The sequence below is a fragment of the Xiphophorus couchianus genome, chromosome 19 (genome assembly GCF_001444195.1).
Source record: "Xiphophorus couchianus chromosome 19, X_couchianus-1.0, whole genome shotgun sequence".
NCBI classification, from domain to species: Eukaryota; Metazoa; Chordata; class Actinopteri; order Cyprinodontiformes; family Poeciliidae; genus Xiphophorus; species Xiphophorus couchianus.
This window is the reverse complement of record NC_040246.1, coordinates 10,954,183-10,979,865: the sequence shown is the minus strand read 5'-3', so window position 1 is coordinate 10,979,865 and position 25,683 is coordinate 10,954,183. Positions and strand designations below refer to the sequence as shown.

Sequence of the window (25,683 nt, the reverse complement as noted above, 5' to 3'; positions counted from 1 at the left end):
CCTGCTACCTGACACGGCGAGTAACTCCACCAATCACAACGCTGTTTCTTCAGCAGCCAGCCAATCACAGACAGCGCTGTTAGCAGTCGATTGTAGACCCAGACATGGCGGCTTACAGGTGGAACACACTCTGCTAATGTTGATGTTAATTTGAAGGGTGACCGGAGAAAATCAGCAGATATGCTCGGACTGACATTGAAAGAGGTTAGTTGCTCATTTACCGATTCATCTTTTTATATTGAAAAAGGCATTTTTTCAATGTTACGTTAGTAAGAAAGAGAGATGAGAGATAAAGAGAGATGTATATAATGCACGGCACAAAAACAGCGAGCTTCATGGGATGGGTTTTGTGGACATGGCCAAAGAAACTGGATTAAAAAACTAATTCTCATTGAGTCACAGGTTAGTAAATTACGCCTAATTAGGTGGAGGTAAATTGCGTATAATTTACCTCCACCTAATTTGATGCATGAGGTTTGCGTACAAAATCTCACCAATACATTTGGGAAGATTAAATAAAATATCCACTTCATGAATTAAAATGGAACAACGCATGACCTAATTTTTTTTAATTTAGAAATATGCAAATTAATTTTCTATCACAAAAAAATAACTCAAAGATGTACAACATAATCTAATTTATTTTATTTAAGCTAACTTTCAAAATAGCATTGAGAATTTTTTCTCCCTTAGTTTCAACATTGTTGCTGTTTGGGATTTTTAAGAAACGTTTCCAAATTTAGTCTTTCCTTTGAGAAAACTTTTTAAAATATTGGGAAATTATAAAACATACCTAGTGTAACAATTATTCAGATATATTGTGTTTCTGTTGTACATATACAAGAAAGTCCTAGAAATGTAAACAAAACACCACACTATAGAAATTAAAGGTTTACTTGTGTAACTCCCTGCTTTAAGCGGTGTTTACGTCTTTCCTCCAGGTGTCTTTGGCATTCAGGGAGGGGAGAATCTCCCCAACTGAGCTCTGTAGGAAGTGTCTGAATCGCATCAAAAAAACTCAGCGCCTGAATGCTTACATCACTGTTACAGAGGAATTTGCTATGAAACAGGCTCGACAGTCGGAAGCAAGGCTGCTTCAAGGTGTCTGAATTACATGAGTTCTTATGTCATTTTGATTTTGGTCACAGGTGTTGACACATTCATGTATTTTGTTCTAGGCATCCCCAAAGGACCCCTGGATGGGATCCCCTTTGCAGTCAAGGACAATTTCTGCACTGCCAATATCAGGACAACATGTGCCTCCAAGATGCTGAAAGGTTAAAGCATAAAATGTTTCTTATATACAGTATAGTCAAAATCAGTGCAGGTAGGTTAAAATATTTTTCTTTTCATAGACTACACTCCGCCCTACAATGCTACAGTTGTACAAAAGCTTCTTGACCAAGGGGCCGTACTGATGGGGAAGACTAACATGGATGAGTTTGCGATGGGGTAAATCTAAATCTAAATGCAGAAAATATTTTAGAAATGTGTGGTTTTATTTTTAAGTTAAATTAGTGTGGGTGTGTTGTCCTCTCAGTGCAGGCAGTACCGACGGGGCGTTCGGTCCAGTCAGAAACCCGTGGAGCTACTCAGACTCATACAGAACACAGGGGGGAGCAGCTTCTGACTCCGACTGGGTCATCACTGGAGGAAGTTCTGGGGGAAGTGCCGCAGCTGTCGCTTCATGCACAAGCTACCTGTGAGGATGCGCAGTGATACTAACAATGAAGAAAAAGTCGAAAAATATTCACTGATATTTGCAAATGTTTTGACAGGGCTTTGGGTTCAGACACAGGCGGTTCAACCCGTAATCCCGGAGCGCTGTGTGGAGTGTTCGCCCTGAAGCCCACTTACGGCCTGGTGTCAAGGCATGGGCTCATTCCCTTAGTTAATTCCATGGATGTCCCTGGAATTATTACACGCAGCGTCAGTGACGCAGCTATCGCCCTAGGTAGGGGACATTTGTCTCTTTCTTTTTTAGGATGATGACATATTCTGAAAATAAAATAACGTTGCATCCACTTTTTACAACTGTAATTCGAAATAGGTGTGATCTTATTAAATCTGAGAAGAAGTTGTAGCAAATAACCTCCAATATGTTTTGCATAGCTTCAGGAATATTTTTACCCATGCTTCTCTGACGTGACATAAACACCAAAGCAAAGTAAATAATCATATTATTTAGTGAAACATGTGACTACGATATTACATTACAACATTACATTGCATCTAAGAAACAGTATTGGTTCATCCTAACTCACTTTCTATCAGATTCTGTGAGCTGTAGCATCTAGGCTTTCAAAATATATACCAGGTGGGCGGCAGATCTCCTCTACAATGGCCAAATATGCTATTTGCATTCAAAGAGCGAATGCATTTCCATTCATGCATTTATTGTCTATACCCATTCATCCTTGCAGAGTTACACACAAGTTATCACTAAATCTTGCAAAGTTTTTAAGGCACGAACATTGTAAGAATTTTGACTTCTTAAAAAGTGGAAATTTATCAATTTACAAAATCAAATTTCTTTTTATTTGTTAATTTTATAACCACTGAAGGTAACATAGTTACTTGATTGTGCCATAAAAATAGCACATTGTGTCAGGAACATATAATACCACCCCCTTAAAAAAATGGTGTATTTGTAACTTAAGTCTTGGAATATATTTTTTCTTAAATAATCATTTATTTAAAGCTATGAAAATGATGTGATTAAAAGCATTGCTGAAATATTAATCCGTATCTACAACGATACTCCTGGTTGTTCCATTCAGGTTTGTAGTTGTGATTGGAAAAATATGAGAAAAATAACTACATTAACCAGGTTTATTTAAAGTGGTAGTTTTTGGAGCAATATCTTTTGAAGTTGAGCAGCGGAATATGCACATTTCGTTCGCATAGCTATAAAATCATGTAAAAATATGAATTTGATAGTACATGAACAAGAATCAAAAGAAAAACTATAATGAAATGTTATAATTTTAATAGCAAGAACAAAGTAGAGCAGGTGTGACCTGGAACTGTGTTTACATGTCAAACAGGTGTCCTCCAAGGCATTGATGTTAGAGACTCGACCACAGTTCCTGCTCCATCAGCACTAGCAGAGCTTCCTGAAGACTTTGATGTCAAGAACATCTGTGTTGGCATCCCTAAGGTGAGCTAATATAGTCAATTAAACGCTTTTATCTACAACTGCTGTTCTGGGCATGAGATCTTTACACACCTATTACCAACACAGACCTAATATTAAGTCGGTCTGTTTTTTCTCTTAACAGTTGTACCATAGGAAAAACATACTCAGAGAGACAAATACATAAACAGTCATGGTGCATTATGCTTAAACCCCAAGCTCAAATTTTCTATTAGAAAAAAGTCCCAGTTTACAGCTTTTACAGAAGTTGGAGAAAGAGCCACTACAGCTGACTATAGTCATTCTTCCATTCCATCCATTCAGTCATCCATTAAGCTTTACATCTCTGCATGTTCAATTTTAGTACCTACAAATGTAGCTATAAACAAACAAAATGTAAAACAGAAAAAAAAAGTTCAGCAACCCTGAGCGTGTAACTTTGCTTGGTGTCTGCCATCATCTGTCAGGAGTACCATGCCCCCGGCCTGTCTGAGGAGACCCTGGCTCAGTGGAGTCGTGTTGCAGACTTGTTTGAGAAAGCGGGAGCCCGGGTGGAGCAGGTTTCCCTCCCACACACTCAGTACTCCATCGTCTGCTACCATGTCCTTTGCCACACCGAGGTGGCGTCAAACATGGCCCGATTTGATGGGCTGGAATACGGTACAAACGTAACTGTGTGGAGTTAATTGTGATGCAGGCATATTATATAATGGTGGTGAAGTTTTGGGGGTTCTGGTGTTTTTCTCCTCTACCAGGCCACCGGAGTGAGATGAAGAGCTCCACGGAGGTGATGTATGCTTCAACCCGACACGAGGGCTTCAACGATGTAGTCAGAGGGAGGATTCTTTCCGGGAACTACTTTCTGCTTAAACAGTAAGGCTGCAAACTGTCTCCATAAGCAGCCTTAGGCGCCTACAGTGTCTGGCATCAGTACTTTACTCGCAAAGTGACCAAGGAGATGTCACACCTTTCAGGAACTACCAGCACTACTTTGTGAAGGCCCAAAAAGTCCGTCGGCTGATCGCAGACGACTTCCGGCATGTTTTTGGATCAGGGGTCGATGTGCTGCTGACTCCCACAACTCTGACTGATGCGGCCTGTTACCATGACTTCACACAGGAAGACAACCGAACTCGCAGCGCACAGGAAGATGTCTTCACCCAACCTGCAAACATAGCAGGTATGGAGTCATACCTTCTCTTTAGACTAGATAAGTGGCAGCATATGTAGGATGTGTGGGAGGATTTAAAACCTTATAGACTTTACGTTATGGAAACACACACAAACACGAGTGGGAGGTTTTTCAGCAATGGGCAGATTTTATGTGATAAACCATATTACAATTGCATTTAATTCTTAAGTGGAAGAAAAAAAATACATAGTTATGAATTTATTTTTAAAAATATGAAAATGTGACATGCATTGGTGTTCAGCCACCTTTTCTCAAATACTCTGATTATCATCCAAAACTAGAAGTGGTATGAGATAACATCAAACTGCAAACCGTCTCCATAGGGAGACAGTCCATTTGCAGAGCAAACATGTGGAAGAAGCTGCTCCTCTTCGATATGTTCCATATTACCAATGAAACTGAGATGAAACTATTTAGCCAATGTGCAAAACAATATCTATAGCAGAAAATAAACACTGCACATCATTGACACGCCATAACCACAGTGAAATGTGGTGGTGGCAGCATCATGCTAATTGTATACTTTTCTTGAGCAGCGCCATGAAAATTAATCTGAGTTGAAGAGAATTTCAGCTGATGGGTACATCTTTAATTGGAGAAAAAGCTGGTTCCACACAGTATTGACTCAGGCAGCTGAATACAAATGCTTGACAAACTGTTAGTCTTTCATTTTGTAAGAAAATTTGGTAAGTTTGTTTCTCTCTTCTTCCACTTTACAACAATGTATTGCTTTGTGGCTGAATTATGAGAAAATGTGGAGAAATTTAGGGGACACTTGTAACTGGAAATGTAACGTTGTTGCAAAATTATAAATGGGAAATGATCTCATCGTTTTTAATGTTTTAACACAGGCCTCCCTGCTGTCTCTGTGCCGATCGCCTTATCACGGCGGGGTCTGCCCATTGGCTTACAGCTCATCGGCCCCGCCCTTGAAGACAAGAAACTGCTTTGTGTCGCTCAGTGGGTCGAGCAGAGGGTGAACTTCCCATCCATCAGTGACTGCGATAACACTCAGGAGAGCAGGAAGGATCCAGGAGTGACCAGGAGGGAGCAGACTTCAGCCATCTAAGGAGCGCTTTCGATACCATCAAAACTAAAACAACTCCTGATAACCTTATAGGAAGTTCTATATGGAGTTATCGGATCACAAATTACAGATGCTTTATAAAGTACATTTAATAAACTACAGAATGTTAAAACCTGACTACTGTTTAACTGGGATGTTGCATCACATCCTATTAAATAGACATAATGTAAGAGCCGGCCATTCTCGTTAAGCTTGTATGTATTTACAGAGCCAAAGTTCTTCCATACTAGAGTACAAGTCTATCTTTAGAGCTCTTTTCTTTGTCGTTGACTATGAAATTCATTTTGAGAAACTCCACTTATATCGTACGTAGAGAACATAGATTTAATCCTAAATACTTATTTTTTAGGCACAGCTTAGTCGGGAATCACGGGTCTGATTATTAAAACAGCAATGTCAATAGAAACTGAATTTAAAAACTTTTTTTTCTAATCTCTTGTTTTGATGAGGCAGTCATTTTACAAAGAACAAAAAGTAGCAGGACATTTATAGCTAATTTACTAATGATATTTAGCCACATTACAAGCATTAGAATCAAAACAGAGATAAAGAAAAATCCAAACTACTCACTACTCAATATATAAAGTAATATTAAAAGAAAACAGTAAATCATTACCAAGAGTATTTGTGTGTGACAGTCAGGACAGCTGTCACAGACTCAGTGATTGGATGCAAAAAACTTACATTTAACATTTTCCACATTATTTCAATGCTCACTAAGTATTTGCTTGTTTAAACTATCTACACTAATCTGAGCAACCTCTATTGTCAGATCACAAAACAAACCCTTAAGCCCACCATGAACCCCTCCCTCACTTCTCAGAGGGACCGACTTTATGGCAGGAAAGAGAATTAATAAGGATTTTAGAAAAAAAGGAGTTTCCTCTTCTAGGTAGAAACCAGACTTGCACTATTTTACATCGAAGGGTAATACATAAACATCTTCATTATAGATTTCTAATTTATTCTTTCAGGAACTCCTATCAGTAAATACAAAGATCAAGCCACACCACTGGCTTCCTTAAAACTGGAGGCCTCTAGAAACTGGAAACTACAGTATTTCCATCATGGAAATAACTTGTCGTGAATATTATGACTTCTATGAGGTAAAAGCAAATAAGGATGCTAATTTTATTAAACACAACACATCCAGTGTTGCACTTTTCATGTCACTGTTAGCAGCAGCAATGCTCTTGGGTTTTTGCCATATAAAGCTCAAAGCAGAAGGGTGTGACCTTCCTGTCTTCTTAGGTATTGTCTCAACTGCAGTTTGTCTTTACTAACTTTCATTCTCGTACATCAAAAAGCACCTAATCTTCATTATTTTTTTAGTAGGAAATGAAAAGCAAGTATACTGAAACGATTTTCTTCATGATCATATTGTTCAAGCCGGTTCTGATGTCTCCTGTTGGTGTTGTGCAACAACTTCAGTGTGACAAATTCAAACTATGTTCTCTTATTTCTTCAGAAACCAAAAGTAAAAGACATTTAACAATAATTTCAGCTTAAAGTCTACTCTGTGATATGCATTTACAACAGTTTGAAACAAAAAATGAAAAGGCTTTTGTGTCTAGGCAACATAATAGAGTGCCTTTTTAAATGGTAGCCCACATAAGGGTTAATTTGCAGTTGTGGGGATGAAATGTGGTGAGCAGTCTCACAGCACAATGATATATTTGGAGACAGACGTGACTATATTTATTATCTCAAAAGCAAAGGGGAGCTTCTTGAAAGCTGATTGGACAGAAGTACGGTCCTTTAATGGCTTCTGTTGTAACTCAATTGTTGAACTAATTATTTTCCTAATTTTAGTTGGCATTGTCTTTCAATAATCTGCATACCTCTTGAGTTTGTTTTTTTTTTCTTAGGCACAAACTTTAATATATCTTTTAGGGATTTCATGAGATAGTTGCTGTGATGTGGAACCAAAACATATTTCAAGGAAACATTTTAAAAGTATGAAGCCCATACTCACAAATGACCATGACAAAGAGCATTTGTGAAAAATAATTTTTAATTCTTGTCCCAGATGCTTAGTTTGATTTAGATCTGGATTTTAACTAGACCATATACAAATCTATACCATTCCATTGCATCTCTGGCTGTATGTAGTGTGTATATGGTGTGTATTTTGTTGTCCTGCCTCAGTTTTAAGTTTTCTGTGTTTCATCATAAGGATAGTGTGTTTAGGACATGTTCAATAATAGCTTCCCTCCACACGCAGCATTTTTTAGAAAAAAACCCCCAAACTATTCAGTCTTCTTTTCACAAGAGCACTTAATAGTGTCTCCAAAATTTACAATTATACACTGCTTTGTGTTTCTTTGATACTTAACTTCCACAGAAAAGTCTGTGGTTGTGGCGTGACTTGATGCAAAAAAGACATGCAAAATATTCTCACTGTGTATGTTTGGGTTTCCTGTTGGTTTCCACCCATCATCCAAAAAATAGAATCTTCCCTAACTGCAGATCATGAGCTGACATTAGTCGAACATGTGCATGGTTGCTAGTGATCAAGTTTGACTGCCTTTCTGTCCACAGTATAACCTTGGAATCCATAACCCTGAAGAGAAAAACACGTTTATTTATGTTACTTAAATACTTCCTGTTTTCCACTTCGTACATAAACAAGGATGTTGTCATGGCTTGACCATGGCATATGTAAATGATGTCTGAAGCTTTAGATAAACTGATCACTGGCGCTTTGTGCTAGAGAAGAGAATTTTACATAATTTTCATAATGCTTCCTAAGGAAAAAAAATCCCCAGTATTCTTTTCCATGTGACTTGTACTCTTTCCTTTTTGCCGTATATGTGTGAAAGCCGGCTGGACATGCAAATAGGCAAGGCAAATATGTAGTCTTTTAAAAAAAATTTTTTTAGTCTCAGTTCTGTCTAAATATGAATACAGTAGTACTGTATTCCCAGCAGGTGAGTTCTAGTTGGTAACTCAACCCAGCCTTATTGAACATCTCTGATCAATGCAAACGTTGGGTCAATTTTGTAAAGAAAAGTGAAACATTCAGAATAATGCCAGCTTTAGCACAACTTATTTGTGCCATAGGAGTTATAAATTGTTACCCTGGTCACCAAGAGTATGAAATAGTTTTTTGTTTTTTTTTTACCATCGAATTAAAGTGTGATGTCATTCCCTGAATCAAGTTTCATCTACAGAGAAAAAACATCACGTCCTGTGTTGCTATTGTCTACTTCATTATTAGAAAATATTTAATATTCCTAAATAAAGAAAAGAGAAGCAGCAAATAACTGCATGAACTTACTCCTATTTAAATCTAAAGAATTTTTCAACTACTGACCTGTAGAGTTGTATATTCACACTGCAATTAAGTGGTACAAATATTTCTCATTGAGCACCACAAAAGACAACCGAGGGACCACCATCTGTACTTGTACCGCAGTTTGAGAAAATAATGGGGGGTATCAAAATTCAGGTACAGAGCACAGGAGATCGCATTGGAAACATGGGTTTTTTTTGGTTTTTTTAAGGTATTTGGTAGAGAAGAATGGGCAAAATTTTCAGTCTGCAGATGTGGAAAACAGATGGAGACAGTTATATATTCCTTTATTTAACCAGGTAAACCCCATTGAGATCTCATTTTCAAGAGGGACCTGAGCAAAAAATTGCAATACATAGCAACCTGGTTACAAGATAAAAACAATTAATACATATGCACAAGTATAAAACAATAAAAACAATTTAAAAACAATGACACTGTTTCATAGAATCTTGTTGCCTATCTTTAAGAACTGCTCGAAATAAGTCCAGTGAAATCATTTCCGACATCTTAAGTTCAGACTGCAACTGATTCCACGCTGTGGGGGCCAACACACTGAATGCCAGCTTCCCTTTTTCAGTTCGAAAGCATGGCACATGCAGAAGTTAAAGATGGTTCCACAAAGTACTGCCTCAGCAGTACTATGAATGCCACACTTTTCAGACTAACTCATTTATCATTTTCCTTTCACGTCACAATGACGTCCTACTTATTGCTGGTCTTTCTCAAAAATCCTAGAAGACTTAATCAACTTTGTGTATATCACGTGAAAATGTGAGAAAGTTTAATGATTGTTAATACATGTTTTAAAAAAAAAATCAAGCAGCATTACGTTCATCAAATGAAGCCCAATTCTATTTCTGCATGCTAACAGAGATTATGCTAGTATGTGCTTGTTGGCTTTTAACCCGTGTGAACAATACTTTGTGCTTAATAAGTTACACTAATTAATACCTTGGTTGATTAATATGTATGAATTTGCCACTGAACAGGAGACATTGCATGTTTTTAGAACGATTATGATGAGTTCCAGTAGTAGTTCCTTTTTAAAGAAAAGAGAAGCAGGAAATACCTGCATGAACTTTCTCCTATTTAAATGTAATGCATTTTTTCAACTACTGATCTGCAGAGTTGTATATTTTTCACATACATACTTTTTGCCTCTATTTCTTTTTCCACCATTGAAAAACAAGCGTCAGTGTGCATTGTTTCCTTGTTCACAAATGAGTAAATAGAAATATGCAAGGAAAGGGTAACTCTAGTATTTTTTGTACATCGTAAGTAAAATTTATATTGATATTTAAACTGTGGGCAAAACTGTCAAAGACTGTTATTGTGTCATGCAAGATTGTGGTCAGGTGCGTCCTGTTTTCTTCAGCTTAAGTTTTAATTTAATCTAGTTCATTTTTAAATTCTAATGTACAATAAAGTACAAAAACAATCCAGGCAAACCAGAAACAGTTAGCAAATGTCCAGCTTTACAACATTTTTTTTTTTTTTTTACAAATAATGGGGGGCATCAAAATTTAAGTACAAGTTTGTGTAATATAATGCCAAGAAGAAACGCTACCAGCAGTGATCTTAATGAAACAACTTTTACTACCCATCACTCTAAACCCATTTCAAACTGTTTAAAATCCACCAATCTACATGAAATACCAATGAAATTTAGTTGATAACCAAATGAAATCAGTCAGTCACTGTTGCAAAATTCAGTTTAACTGAATAAAATCGAAGAAGCTGCAAGGCAGGAAGTGAAAAACAGGAATCCGAAACCAAACAAGGCAGAAACAAGACCAGCATGAGGTAGAGCAAGGATGTGGCAAAGCGAGCAATGTACTAAAGAAAACAGCACAGATGTCCAACACAATCTAGATTTAAAAAAGTCACCCAAGAGCACAAAAAAAAAGAGAGAGAAATAAAGAATAAAACCAAGGTTAAATCAACAAACCTAAATACAATTAAGGAAAACAATAGAAGATAAAACACACGTCATTTATCTTATTTAATGTAATGTGAACATATTTTCTAGTTAACAAAATCCCTTCAAGGAGCAACTTACTGCATACAACCTCCTTATTGTTAAACTTGGAAAAGATGAGTAAAAATCTTAAAATAAAAGGATATTTTTCTACAATGACCTAGGCATTCATAAAAAATAATCTGGTGATTGGGGTCAGGCCATTATCCTGTAGCATTCACAGAAAACTGAGTGGAAAAGTTGTGTGGTGAACCAAAGATCATAAGAGAAGACCCAGCCTCAGTGGGGGGTCGATAGGGCGTCATATGTTGGTGCTTCTTCACTATTTAACACCAGATGATTTTGGTTTAAAAGTGTTTGATTGTATATAATAGCATTGTGTATTTAAAAATTGTAATCAAGTAAAGGTCCTTGATTACAATTTAAGCAAAATTTTCAGTACTGAATGGGAAAGGTCTAAATGTGATTTGTCCATTGTCCTTTCAAGTTACTTTTCACAGTAATTAAATCAGAAGACATACATATATTGTCTAATAGTATAACAGCATCCACCTTTCTGTTAAACCTATCTCTTTGCTCTATTGTTTTCCTTTTCGTAAAAACCGAAACTGTGCAGACTGACTGCTTACTTAACACTTGAATTGCAAAACAGATTTTTACATAATCTATACAAGTTTGTACTGGACAGTTGTTAGAGATGTTTCGTAATGAACAAGGTTGGATTCTTGGTTTATTTTTTCTAAATGCAATTTTGTACTAAAACACATATGAGGTGAAAATTATCACTGAGCAACTAAGCAGAAAAATCATCCAAAGTTTTATCTAACTTGAGCATACAGCAGCCAAATGTTAGTTGTGTGGTGAAATATTCAAATAAATAGCTTTTTTTGTGTGTGCGTGCGCTCATTTTACTTTGCGTGTTGTGACAGACTCGACTTCTGCTTTGCAATTCTCCATGTGCATTTGTGTGCCTCAGTACTCGCAGTTCTGAACGTATCACACACAGCGGCTCGAAGCAAGCACGGGGAATATTTTTAGAAAACTAACTCCATGTTTCAAAAATTTGCACAATTTCATCACTCTGTCATGGATCTGATAAAACTGGTTACTCTGACACCATTTAAACCAGACTGCACATAAACCTTTCAAATTGGTAGAATAAATGCACAACTTAATGATTTAAATGTGCAAAAGCATCAATCATTCTAATTCACAAGCTCGCACATTGATCTGACAGCGCAACGTAAGGATGTGGTTGTGTGATCTGTGTTTGAAAGAAGTTCCCAAAAGTTCACACACAATAGAAAATGAAGTGAAGCATACGAATGAGAACGAAACTGACAAAAAAGAGAGCCCATTTAAATTGGCATGGTGTTTTTATTTCCTTTCTTTTTTCTTGTGAAGTTGGGTTTAGAAATAATTCCACGAGTACAAGATTATGGCCATAGTCTTTGTTCTCATTTAACTTTTTCATGAGTACCGTTTTATTTGTACAGGATGTGGTGATAGAACTTCCTCAATATGAGAATTGTTGCCAAGACACTGCAATGATACTCATCACTGAAATAGTACAAACTTTATCGTTCTGCTACTGACAAGTCTGTATCCTCCTCCACCTACTGAGATCACAGATGATGATTCATGCAACACTTAGAAACAATAGTGAATGCATTGCTTTACAATGCATTCTCTATCATTCACTACAGATTTAATCTGCAACCCAAAATTCAAAAAAATAAAAGACTTGCAAAATATAAGAGTTTGTTAGTTTATTTATTTAAGTGACTGTCTTCTGTATCTGTATAGGGCATACTGATAATGTCATGAATAATAGGCTGTGGCATGGACCTCTTGGAAAGAAGAAGTCCCTCCAGTTTATGTTTTTTTTCAGCATTTTGTATTTTTGTGTCTGTGTTTATGGACAGAAATAAAGAACACATAAAAGAATAATGTGTTTTGTGGCTATACTAGTATTGACCAAAAGAGAACACTGAGTTCAGTAGACAAAGATTTCTCAATTGAATTTTACTCTATTATGTACTTCTTCACTTGGTTTGGACCCACTTTTGTATTAAGAACTGCCATAAATCTTTGATTCCTAGGCTCAGAAATGTACCTAAAACATTCCTATGAGATTCCGTATTCAAATGCTTGCATCATACAGTTGTGGGAAATTTGTTGGCTGCACAATATCCTGCTCCACCACGTCCCATAGGTGCTTTGTTAGACTTATATTTGGTTCACAGTACCACATTGGAGTACTGTGAACTTATCCCAATGTAAATTATTTAAGAAAGGATAACTGCATAGTTTCCATGCTACCTAAAAGATTTGGGCAGTAATTCACCACCTGTTATTTTTCAGTTTTGGAGACGTGTTGTGAAATGCAGGCTAAGTTTTCCACTGTTAGCTTGAAGTGGATGATCAGTGTGGTTTTCTGCTCTCATTGGATAGTTTCTCTCTTTCAGAGCATTGTGTGTACACCTAAGAAATGGCTGTTGGTGAAATCCCAGCAGATCACTTGTTTCTAAAATACTCAGACCAGCTCATCTGGCACCAAAAAAAAAAAAAACATGTAACAACATTTAAACCAATTTTCTTGCCTGACTGGTGTCAAACTGTTCTTGACACCAGTTTTACTGCATCTTACTTACCTCATTCAACCAGAACGTAGATACAGTAAATGCTGGTTCTCAGTACTTTGAATAGCTGACGATCTGTAATGAAACTGACGTCAATGTGAAACCTTCCCTAAAAGTGTAAAACTAGACTACAATAGATATCAGAGTGTAAGTGGAAGGCTTATGCTGGCTTCCTTCAGTTTTAAATCAACCATGTTTGTGAAGATAAATAGCTCACACTGGTTCCAAACCAACAAATGATCAGTAAAAGTAAGTGCCAAAAGACTGACTTCATAATAAATTTGTGGTCTGTACATCTGTTTTATGTCTTCTGATTTAGGTTGTTTGGGCTTGCCAACCCAATTTTTGTAAACATTTTCAAAAATTGGCGCTGTTTTAAGCTGTTGGACCACATTAGGTTTAACCCCTAAAATGGATGGCTCTAATACATTTTTGAAATCTCCTGAATAACATAACTCACAATAAGTGAGTGCACACATCTGCTTATTGCTTTAAGATGTACGTGTAGAATAGAACTAAATTTCAGAAATAGGATGAGTTGAACATTAATAAGTTTTAAATAGGAGACAAAAAAAAATCAACTCAGTGCTGAATGCTCTGGAGTGTCCATCTGTCCTCCACTGCATTTCATGAACTCACATCTACCCTACTAGAGGAAGTAGAGGTGATGCTTTCAGTAGTTACACACTAACCGCACAAAAACACCTGAATACACTTCAAGTTAAATGACTGTTGCAGGAATCTGACTGCGGCTTCAGCAATTCTCTTTTTCTTTCACTATGTGTGACTTCAGAGGGAGAAACAGAAATTCAAGATGAACACAAATGTCTGTTCAAAAGGTCTCTATGGTTTCTGACTTGGAACTGAGGATTGGGTAGGGTAGGGGGCTTATGGATCACGAAGCACGGGTCCTGATAGGAATCCAACAGATAAGAAGAGGTGGAGAATGGAGCCTTTGTGTGGTGATCAGAGCAGGATACAATTCCCACCCAGATTGGAAGTGGGTGCCGGGAGGAGGTGGGACAAAGAAAAGGTGAATTCCAGCATTCTTTCAAAGATAGAGAGACCCTTTGAGGCCCCCTCGACAGGTGAAGGAGGAGAATTGGTTCGGCAGCCTGATTATTGGGAATATTGCGAAGATGACTTCAACTAAATTCTCATTGTTTTCAAGTCACAAAATGTAAATTATGTAGGACAGAATACTCAAAATTGAAAAATCAAACTGAGAAACAGTACTTAAGGTGGAATTTTCCAAAGATGTGCTGTATCTTGGAGATACAACAATATTTATTCATATTACAGTTTGTATGCAAATCCCAACCACTGAAGGGAAGGACGAGTTAAAAAGCATTATTTTAATAGATGGCAAATCAGCATTTTAAAGAAAGGGTCATTTGTGTTTTGGAAACCTTAAATACTACTGTCTCTCATGCCACACAACTGCCACTTCAGTGCACAGTGTTGAATGAAAGGTTTGCTCACATTACAACAGTTGAAGCAAACCCAGGGAGCCCCAGAGGCAACAGAAGCTAAACATCACAGCCTGCATATCTTTCACTGGCAGTTTTGGTTGATGCATCCACTTATGTCCTACAATAAGTCAGCAAGAAAACAATTGTCATTACAGCTTTATTCAACTGAAAGGATTTAAGGCACACCGCTTAAAATTTGGAAGCATGTTAAAGTGTTAAGACATTTTGACCCACCAACACATAGAAATATAAGAATTTTCCAGAATAAGAACATCTTAAAGTCCATGACAGCACCAAGTGCTTGCTGCACCAACTAGAATTGCTGGATTGCTGTAGTCCATTAAAACCTTGATGTAGTTCCCTCCACAAAATTAAATAGGCAAACTTATTGAAAGATTTCCATTGAGGATAATGTTAGATGAGCAGATGACAACTTTCGAAACTGTCAGATTGTGTTATCAGGCATAAAATTGGGAAGCTGTAAAAGCCAGAGGAAGCAGCACTGGTGGAAATTTGAAGGTTGAGGCTGAAGATGCAGTGTCATTCGAAGTCTTGGCATTGGTTGAAGTGGGGGTTGTTGAAGCAGAGGTGGTTGTTGTAGTAGAGGTAGTTGTTGGAGCAGAGGTGGTTGTTGAAGCAGAGGTAGTTGTTGGAGCAGAGGTGGTTGTTGTAGTAGAGGTAGTTGTTGGAGCCAAAGTGGTTGTTAGAGCAGAGGTAGTTGTTGAAGCAGAGGTAGTTGTTGGAGCAGAGGTAGTTGTTGGAGCAGAGGTGGTTGTTGTAGTAGAGGTAGTTGTTGGAGCCAAAGTGGTTGTTAGAGCAGAGGTAGTTGTTGAAGCAGAGGTAGTTGTTGGAGCAGAGGTGGTTGTTGGAGCCAGGGTGGTTGTTGGAGCAGAGGTGGTTGTTGAAGCAGAGGTGGTTGTTGAAGCAGAGGTAGTTGTTGGAGCAGAGGTGGTTGTTGAAGCAGAGGTGGTTGTTGGAGCAGAGGTGGTTGTTGGAGCAGAGGTGGTTGTTGAAGCAGAGGTGGTTGTTGGAGCAGAGGTAGTTGTTGGAGCAGAGGTGGTTGTTGGAGCAGAGGTAGTTGTTGGAGCAGAGGTGGTTGTTGGAGCCAGGGTGGTTGTTGGAGCAGAGGTGGTTGTTGAAGCAGAGGTGGTTGTTAGAGCAGAGGTAGTTGTTGAAGCAGAGGTAGTTGTTGGAGCAGAGGTGGTTGTTGGAGCAGAGGTGGTTGTTGGAGCAGAGGTGGTTGTTGAAGCAGAGGTGGTTGTTGGAGCAGAGGTGGTTGTTGGAGCAGAGGTGGTTGTTGGAGCAGAGGTGGTTGTTGGAGCAGAGGTGGTTGTTGAAGCAGAGGTGGTTGTTGGAGCCAAATAAAGACAGTCACAAAGTCGGCCTTCTATCACTTGAAGAACATTTCCCAGAATAGAGGACTAATGTTTGGATCACATCCACCGTTGAATGTGCAGAACTGGACAGGCATGAGATATGCTTTGAATGATGAGTTGCCCATGGCTTTCTACATACAGACTGGCCTGGAGTTCCGAGCTCCAAGCCTGACTTTGAACTACAACGAAAGCTGTTGTCTCTGAAGAAGAGTGCGACTGCTTGAAGAAGCAGTTTCACATTTATTCCGAGCAGCCACAGATGGAGACGAGCGGTGGAGGATTCACTCGGACACGGAGTGAATTGAAGATTTTGTGTGGAATACACAAATGAATGATGCCTTTGGAAAGTCTTAACTCTGCTTTGTCATTGCAGTTTGCAGCTGTTGTTCTGGTGCCCTGTGGATGTGGTCTCATTCAAAGTCTGCGTCTTTTTATATTTACTTAAACGTTTCTTTCTTTTGTAGTATATTATTATTTTGTCTGATGTTACTTGATTCTTTTTTTTTATATGAAATACTATTAACCATTTGTAGATGTTCGCCTGAAGGCTAGAGACCTTGCACATTCCTGTGGTATCAGCTTCCATCTGTAATTGATTAGTTGTGGTCAGTTGCATGCCTTTTTAAGGGCATGCCCACGGAGGGTTTCAGGACACTCTGTGGAGGGGGGTCGTTGGTCGGATTCTTTGTGTGACTATGTGAGAAGGCCCCACCTCCTTCTTTGTATTTTATCTAATAAAGCCAAATGCAGAGAAAGATCTGGCAGAGTGGATCCCAGACAGTGTTTTACAGCGATTTGTCGCGTCTCGGATCTTCCCTCATTTTCTGCAGAAAAGACAAAGACAATCGACTGGTTTGAATCCTTGCTAGATAGGAATTAAAATAAACCTATCAACTAATATCTCAACGAGATTTAGAGAAACCCATGCGTTTATCTATAGTCACATTGATTACTGCAACAGTGTATTCACAGGTCTGCCTAACAAATCAGGCAGCTGCAGCTGATACAGAACACTACTGCTCATGTTCTCACTAAAACTAAGAAGATACATCACACCAGTTCTAAAGTGCCTACACTGGCTCCCTGTAGCTCAGAGAATAGACTTTAAAATACTGTTAGTTTATAAGTCACTGAACGGTTTAGTGCCACAATACATTAAAGATCTGCTGTTGTATCAATCTTCCAGTCCTCTCAGGCCTCCTGGTTCTGGTCTGCTCTGCATCCCCAGAAACAGAACCAAATGAAGAGAAGCAGCATTCAGCTTCTGTGCACCACAAATCTGGGACAAACTTCCAGAAAACTGCAAAACTGCTGAAACACCGAGTGCCTTTAAATTTAAACTAAAAACTCACCTGTTTAGAGTAACCTTTGAAGCATAAATGATTAAGAATTTAAAGATGGCACTTGAGTAAATGTAATGTTTCAATTGTTGATTCTATGTTGAATGACTTTGTGTTTTTTGTGTTTTTACTTTGAAATGCCTTGTTGCTGAGATGTGCTATACAAATAAAAGTTAATTGATTTTGATTTGATTTTACTCATGGTCCAAGTTGACTTGGATAGCTTTTATCTCCTGCTTAAATAAAATAATTGAAAAACTGTTTTGTTTATAGTGATGTTATGTTTAGTATTAAACACTGCTCCTCAACACCTTTGCAGCAGTTAATGCTGTCATTTAAATCAGGTGTGTTGGAGCAGAGATGCATCTAAAACATGAAGGATAGTGAACAACTGAGAACCAGGATGAGGAAACACTGCTAATAATGATGCCCTGACCTCTGTCTTTTAGTTTCTTTTTTACCGCTGTCTCTATCTGTCTAGTTATTCCTTATTCCAGCCTTTTCTTATCTTGTTACCTTAGGTTTAGTTCTTCTTTGTATCCATGTCCATCTTTCTTTGGTGATTCTAGTTAGGTTATTTATTTGCTTAGTCCTAGTTGTTCTAGCTCTTATTATTTTTAGAGCAGCCTTGTTTCTGTCTTGATACTTTCATAGTTTCCCCTCTCTTTCTAGTTTATCATGTTTTCTTTTAGCATTAGAATTAGTTACAGCTCCTTTATATTACTTTCTTCACTCTTTTGTGTTCCCCTGTATATGTATGTAATTGTCCTGTGCCACTTTCTCCCAAACCCCTCACCATGGCTCCTGCTTACCACTCTCACCTACAATCAATTAGCTCATCAACCCTGGTTATGTCTAGCTCTCTACCTCCCAGTATTTTAGCCTCTCATTCTCTCCCATTACTCATCTGATTCTTATGTCTACTCACCTGAGTCCTCTGTGTGTCCTTGTTTCTACCCCATGTCTCCTGGCTGGAAGTTCTTTTGGTTTAATTTTTGCTGTTACCTATGATCTTCTATCTTTTGTAAGTGTTTAGCATTTTTTCATTAAATCATCTAACTCAGTTGCTGCCTCTGCCTCTTTGCTTTTGGGTCCACACTTCAACAACCAACATCATGACAGTCTCTCTCCTTATCAAAGCTTTTGGCTGAGATTTTACTGTATCTACGTTCTGGTTGAATGAGGTAAGTAAGATGCAGTAAAACTGGTGTCACTGGCAGTTTATTTAATGGTTGATGCATCCACTTACATATATCTTACAATAAATCAGCAAGAAAACAATTGTCATTACAGCTTTATTCAACTGAAAGGATTTAAGGCACACCGCTTAAAATCTGAAAGCATATTAAAGTGTTAAGACATTTTGACCCACCAACACATAGAAATATAAGAATTTTCCAGAATAAGAACATCTTAAAGTCCATGACAGCACCAAGTAAAAATCAGGACTTGTGTAGACCAACTAGAATTGCTGGATTGCTGTAGTCCATTAAAACCTTGATGTAGTTCCCTCCACAAAATTAAATAGGCAAACTTATTGAAAGATTTCCATTGAGGATAATGTTAGATGAGCAGATGACAACTTTCCAAATTGTCAGATTGTGTTATCAGACATAAAGTTGGGAAGCTGTAAAAGCCAGAGGAAGCAGCACTGGTGGAAATTTGAAGGTTGAGGCTGAAGATGCAGTGCCATTCGAAGTCTTGGCATTGGTTGAAGTGGGGGTTGTTGGAGCAGAGGTGGTTGTTGAATCTGCCCAAACCATCTGCAATAAGTCATTATGGTTTAAATGCAAATTAAAATGTTCCTTCTAGTAGTACTTTTATGAATAAATTGTGCTGAAGTTGGGAAACATCTAAATAACACAAGGTGCTGAGCCATATAGAAGATCACTATAAGGTCATAGTCCACTCATTTCAAGCTCATAAACACAACAGGAGCATAAAAGTTAGTGCTTATTAGCTTTGAGGAAAATATTTCAGATCAAAGTTTAAGAATTCTAATTAGAACAAGCTAGTCTTCCTTTCATAACTGAGGGTTAAAATTTCATGAAAGTTACCAGTCCCTCAAAAATGAGAAGCACCTAATCAAGTTTGTTTAATATTAAAAATAATAAACACTGAAATGTAAACTAACCTGTGATGACAGATGAAAAGTGAGCAGAACAGCTGCAAAGAAACCGAACAACATCTTGATCTGCTTGATGATTCCAGTAGGATTCTGTGTTCTCAAGTGAAGAATGGAAGGGACCCTGCAATGTTTTAATCGGTGTGGGAGTTTTCCAAGCTGGAGACCACACCCGTTTTTTCATGCATTATTCTAGCCCATTTGGATGAAAGTCTGTATTTTTCTTTTAATATGAAAGGCCTCATTTCCATATTTGACTGAGGGATGTTTCTATGTAGCCTACATATGGAAATATTCTGCATCTATTCCAGGATTCGGATAAACTTTGCAAGCCTCAAGTGGGCACGGTTTACATTTGCGAACATTTGAGAACTCATGTTAGTGTGTATTTAATCAGCAGAGCCACAAATTCTGCTCTCTAACAGAAAGGAGATGGAATATGTCCTGCCATAAATTTGTGTCCTTAAGCTTAACAGTACTGCAAACAATGATCCAAATGCCAGCAAGTCCACACCAAATTTAGAAACACACCATTCATGATCAAAAATCCTCCCATGTGGTTGTTCAACCACATTCAACTACCAACAAAGAGTAAAGTCTTACTATCTTAGCAATTGTTGCACCCAAATATGGCATAACCAGGACAACGGTAAGGGAAATTAGTTGTTTAGCCATGGTCCACGTTGATTTGGATAGATATGTTCCTCTGTTTAAATAAAATCATAAAATCAATCATAGACAGTTTTGTCTATAGTGATGTTATCTTTGATATTAAACCCTGCTCCTCCACATCCATCCAGCAGTTAATGCTACCATTTGCATCAGGTGTATTGGAACAGAGATCTAAAATATGAAGGACAGCAACCCCTGTGGACCAGGATGAGGAAATACTACTAACCCATTCAATCCCAAACCTTTTCCCTATACCTTGCTACATCATTACTTTAGTGCAACATTTGCACTGTAAAGTACACATTTGACTATCTGTATATTCTAAACCAGGGGTGGGCAACTCCAGGCCTCGAGGGCCGGTCTCCTGCAACTTTTAGATGCATCTCTACTTCAACACACCCGAGTCAAATAATGAGGTCATTAGCAGGACTCTGGAGAACTTGACTGCACTTAGGAGGTGATTCAGCTATCTAATATATCCAAGAGTTGCAGGACACTGGCTCTTGAGGACCAGGATTGCCCACCCCTGTCTAAACCAAAGTAAATTTGAGAGCTTATGTGCTTATGCATAATTTTATTGAACTTCGGTCAGTTGTAGTGTCATCACAGCAACATAGATCATAAAGATAACTTCTAGAGTATAGGTCTTCATTTATGTTATTGAAAATCATGAACATTTGTCAGTCACACTGTCATACAGTAATAGACTTAGTCCAGAGGTCTTCAACTCCAGGGATTGAGGGCCAGTGTCATACATCTTTTCCATCTATCTGCTTCAATTCACCCGAGTCAAATAATCAGGCCATTAGCAGGGCTCTGGAGAACTTGACTGCATACTGAGGAGGTGATCCATTTGATTCAGGTGTGTTGGACCAAGGACACAATCTGAAAGACACCGGACCCCAAGGCCTGGAATCAAAGGCCAGTTGTATAGCTCCTTCTCACCATTTGGTGACTTTGGTATTCTTCAATTTTGGATTATTTCATCCCTTCCATGATATTTGCAATAAAGCCTAGAATTTCTCCCAGGCATGGGTGGTGCAAAAGCAACATCTCTGGAAATGGTTCTTGCATTGACTGACCAGTAAGTGGTCAGTCAATGCAAGACTGACCACTAGATCACTTATTGTAATATCTTGAAGAGAAGTGTCCATTTGAGATCTACTTCCATGACCTACTGACCTTGTGCCAAACCTTTGCATAACATAATAAGCCACAACCCATGAGAAGGTGAGCAAATCGGTCGTCCCTCCTATGACACATTTGTAAGACAATCTCTAAAAGGTAAATGGCCTGTACTTGTATAGTTCTTTATCAAGTCCAAATGACCTGAAAGTGCTTTTGACCACATTTAGTCATCCACCGATTCACACACATTCACACACTGATGAGAGTAAGCTACTATATTGTAGCTATAGCTTTCCTGGCACAGTTTGAAAGAAGCAAGGCAGTCTTACACTAGCCTTGCTTGTGTAAGACTGCCTTACACAAGCAGTGTAAGGCAGTCTTACACAAGCAAGGCTATTTGGTGTCAATAAACCTCGCTACCTTTGTGCTGGTTTGTGAAGCAAACCAGTACAATTTTTAAGACTTTAATTAAAATGTTTTCAGAAGTCATCAGAGATAAACTTGTCACTCTACATTAACAAAATCCAATGTATCAACCAATTGTGCCAAGTTTGTGCAGCTAAATATTTTCGTAGCACAGTTGATTGATACATTTGTGTGATTTGAAAATGTTGGGGGCTGGTTGACCCTTAAAACATTTATTAATATCTTTAAAATGACAGCAGTGCAAGCAATTGTTATGCCGTACAAGCCAGGACAAACATTTGACACTAATTTAATTTTCTCCAAAGAGTTTTTGCGGCGCTAGTGGCTCGTATTTTTCGACAGTAGGCAGACAGGAAGGAGGGTGAGGAGAGGGGGAAGACATGCGGCAAAGGTCGTCGGGACCGGGAGTCGAACCCGCGACGGCCGCGTCGAGGACTAAGGCCTCCAAACATGGGGCGTGCTGACCCCCTGCGCCACCACAGCACGCCCCACGACACTAATTTAATTTGATTTAGAGAAGAAGGAGGGGGAGGGGGTGAAACTGCACTCAGGTTAAATATAGTACTATGCACCACCAACATCCACAAACAGCAATGGATGACAACACCAGTGTACTTGGTCCTTTGGGGATTCATTTTTGCTTTCAAAAAAATGATGTGATGGAAAATGGAATGCTGGAAAAGACTATTTTTGTGTGCATGTCGTTCAAAAAAAGAGTTTGCCCACCACTGAAGCTACTCAAGTCTAAAACACCATACCAGTGCAAAATATCTTGCTGCAGCACAAATGTCCCTGTAATGAAGGTCTTCATTACTGGGATGAAAACACTTAAAAGGGTGTGTTGAATAAGAGACAGATACAGATTGAAGTATTTTATTGTTTGTGTGTTTTTGTGCAGTGGCATCTCAGCTGGAACTGATGGTGTCCTGTTAAAATAAAACTAACAAATGGATGGGTCTTGTAACTGTTTGAAATACAATGAAATGTTGTGTAAATGTGGCTTACCTCTGTCTCTTCCTCTGCAGGGTGTTCAGGCTAAAAGAGTCCCCAGGGGCCTGAGCACCTTATAAAGGTTCCGGAGGAGACCAATGCAGATGGAAGAGGGGGAGAGATAGAATGATGCATTTTAGAAGTTTAATGATTGGATTTATATTTATAAAAAGGTATTTTTAGAAATGAAATGACTGCTTAAAAATGAAGAGCATTTGTTAATATTGTGTTGAAGATTTGGTTGTTTGTCAAGATTGTTTGTGTACATATATTTTGTCCTACCCTGTTTCTTGGTGGGGTTGTTAATTAGAGCAGCTTAAATAGCAGCTTAAAAAATAAATATATTTGCTGAACTCATATGTCTATTTCTTCAATAATCTAGCTGCAAAAAGGGTCTGGGTTTTTTATTATAAACTGTGCTTATTTTGCATATATATATTTTGACTTAAATGTGATTGCTGACCCAGCAATTAACTTGATTAAAAATTTTAAGTTTTGTTTAGAAAAATAGGAATCCTCATTTAAGAGTACAAAGCTAAAGATGTTTTAGAATCTGCCATCACAGCTGTATTACAACTCAGTTCACATTTGACCAATCTATGCAATGCAGTTTTCATGTCATTGTCACATGGTCCCTTTGTCAGGGTGACAAGACAAGTGCTACCGTTGAAATAAACTCCTTTTCTGTGGCAGTTTTTGCATGACTACTGCTCCATCAAATCCCTCCTGCTCAACAACTAAATTGCAGGGTATTAAATTCTGGGATGGAATAAAATTCAATGCAGTCCAACAAGCAGCACAAAAGAAAAGCAATTTTCACAAACAATAGGCACTAGTTATCTGGTTAACTTCCAGTATAGTCCTCAACAACTGTCACTTTTTTCTGTGCCTCTGATTGAACCTCTTCTGCATAGAGCCATCAGTGCAGGTCCTGTCAGTTGCAGTCAAGATTGGGGGTTGAGGAAGTCTGTCGAGTGACTCTTGTGCAGTTTAAAAGTAGGTAAAGTCAATGTCAGACTTTTTCTAGTGTATGCACCATAAATATTGTCCACTCCCCCCAGCAATACACAAGAGTTTCAGCCAAGTTCTCATTGGCACTCTGGGGTAAATAAAACTGAATCAGAGTCAGATGGACTGCAAGCTGACCAACTTACAAATGTTTAGCTTTTTTAAGTTTGTAAGTAGGCACCCAGTAAGTGCAAACTTACTGGGTGCCTACTTACCCAGTGAGTGCCTACACCCAGTAAGTGCCTACTTACTTGGTGTGCCTCAGCCCCAAACACCATTGCAATTTCACCACATTAGTCAAACATTGCGATTAGTGCTTTGGCAAATTTGTTTTATGGTTAGCAGAGATTCAGACAAGCAAACTGCAATAGAGACAGGTTAGGGGAAAGGGGGGGGTCCAAAGTGGCAATTTTAACTAGCAGGATTTGAGCCTGCTGTCTCATTTCAGCAGCAGGACCTGAAATGTCTAATTTAATCTCAGTGAATGAAGGCAGACATTTTACACCTTTATTTACTTCAAGTTTCACAGCACTTAAATAGATACAAATATTTGCAATGAAGTTGATCAGAACTACTTTCATTTTAAAATCCTCTTAATAGATACATTTTCTCCCACACCCACAAACATTTCTACACAGATTTAGTATTCTTCCTGATTTATAGCTCATAAGACACCCAGAAAGGATCAGGATGTCCAGAGAAGAAAAGGGCGAGTCCTGCTTTGGTGCGTAAAACGGATGAAAAAAAAAAGTTCTTTAGGGAACTTCATCTTGAGGCGGTAGACTTTTGCATCCGCTGTCCATCTGGGTCCACAGGACGGGTGAAGTTAGTCCCAACCCCGGGACCAGTCGTGAAGGAGGACAGCCGCTAAAGTCAAAGGGAGCAGGAGCAGCGGGACGGCGGTGGTCATTCCACTCATGCTGGCGGTGTTGGTTGTGACAGGGGGTTTGATGGTGGTCGCGTTGGCGGCGTTTGCCTGGATAATCTGCAAAAACAGCAGCAAGTGCGTCAAGATTTAGTCCGTGCAAATCACAGCTTCACGTAGTTAAAACATAAACCAAAACACCGATCAATTCGAGATCAATGAGGAGAAAGTAGCTCTACTTAAATCCAGCGTTAAATCAGCAGAGAAAGGTCTGATGTTACTACTGGCACATTAAAAACGGGATACCGTTAAAATAATAAAGCCTGAAAGAAATGCCACGCAAACATTCCCGTCAGAATAAGAACGCCAATAAAAATAGGAGAAATGTTTTCAAGGAGAAAAAAACAAAACAAAAACTAACCTGGGATGAGATGCAAAAAGCCAGCAGCAGAGCTGACAGCAAGGCGACGGGCAAATTATTCATCTTGCTGGTTGATGTTCAGGCAGCAAGTTTGCTCGTAAGTGATTCAAACAGGAGATGCTGCTGAGCTTTTATACTGCAAGTGACATCAGCACCATCATCATCATCAACACAATCCTCAGCGTAACCCTAACCAATGCTGCGTTCAAGGTTTGTATGGAAATTATAAAATCAAATGATATTATTAATTATAATAATATATATTTAGCCGCAACTTTAATGTTTTCAAGATAAAATATGTTGATAAATAAAACCAAGAGTTTATAATATACATGACTGTGAATGAGCTGTGTCGTTTTCCTAATATAAAACAGCTTAATAATGACCATCACAAATGCAGGAAAATTATCCTACAAAATCTCCAATAAAACAATAGTCTTTAAAGTGTATTCATTAAATACACACATTGTATTACTAGGAGGCAGAGTAGGGCAGGGTCACATGAAACACACAGAAAGTGCAGGTGC

The 25,683-nt window shown here is 38.4% G+C and overlaps 2 protein-coding genes and 1 long non-coding RNA gene across 3 annotated transcripts; 1 reads left to right on the top strand and 2 right to left on the bottom strand.

The window, feature by feature from the left end:
- The first annotated feature begins 68 nt into the window (after positions 1-68).
- Positions 69-5,880, top strand: qrsl1 (glutaminyl-tRNA amidotransferase subunit QRSL1). Its single transcript, XM_028000754.1, has 11 exons — positions 69-204; positions 942-1,101; positions 1,179-1,277; positions 1,356-1,452; positions 1,541-1,702; positions 1,779-1,954; positions 3,048-3,160; positions 3,604-3,796; positions 3,892-4,009; positions 4,111-4,316; positions 5,180-5,880. Exons 1-11 carry the CDS (start codon positions 181-183, stop codon positions 5,395-5,397), a joined length of 1,566 nt encoding a protein of 521 aa, XP_027856555.1. The 5' UTR covers positions 69-180; the 3' UTR covers positions 5,398-5,880.
- A 9,337-nt stretch (positions 5,881-15,217) lies between these two features.
- Positions 15,218-19,845, bottom strand: LOC114133765 (uncharacterized protein YBL113C-like). Its single transcript, XM_027999841.1, has 3 exons — positions 19,656-19,845; positions 19,271-19,284; positions 15,218-16,140 (listed from the first exon to the last, which is right to left on the bottom strand). The coding sequence occupies exons 1-3, from the start codon at positions 19,707-19,709 to the stop codon at positions 15,264-15,266; spliced, it is 945 nt and encodes a 314-aa protein (XP_027855642.1). The 5' UTR covers positions 19,710-19,845; the 3' UTR covers positions 15,218-15,263.
- A 4,518-nt stretch (positions 19,846-24,363) lies between these two features.
- On the bottom strand, positions 24,364-25,291 carry LOC114133758 (uncharacterized). Its single transcript, XR_003593263.1, has 2 exons — positions 25,157-25,291; positions 24,364-24,855 (listed from the first exon to the last, which is right to left on the bottom strand). It is a non-coding gene; the product is annotated as an uncharacterized LOC114133758 (long non-coding RNA).
- Between the last annotated feature and the right edge of the window lie 392 nt (positions 25,292-25,683).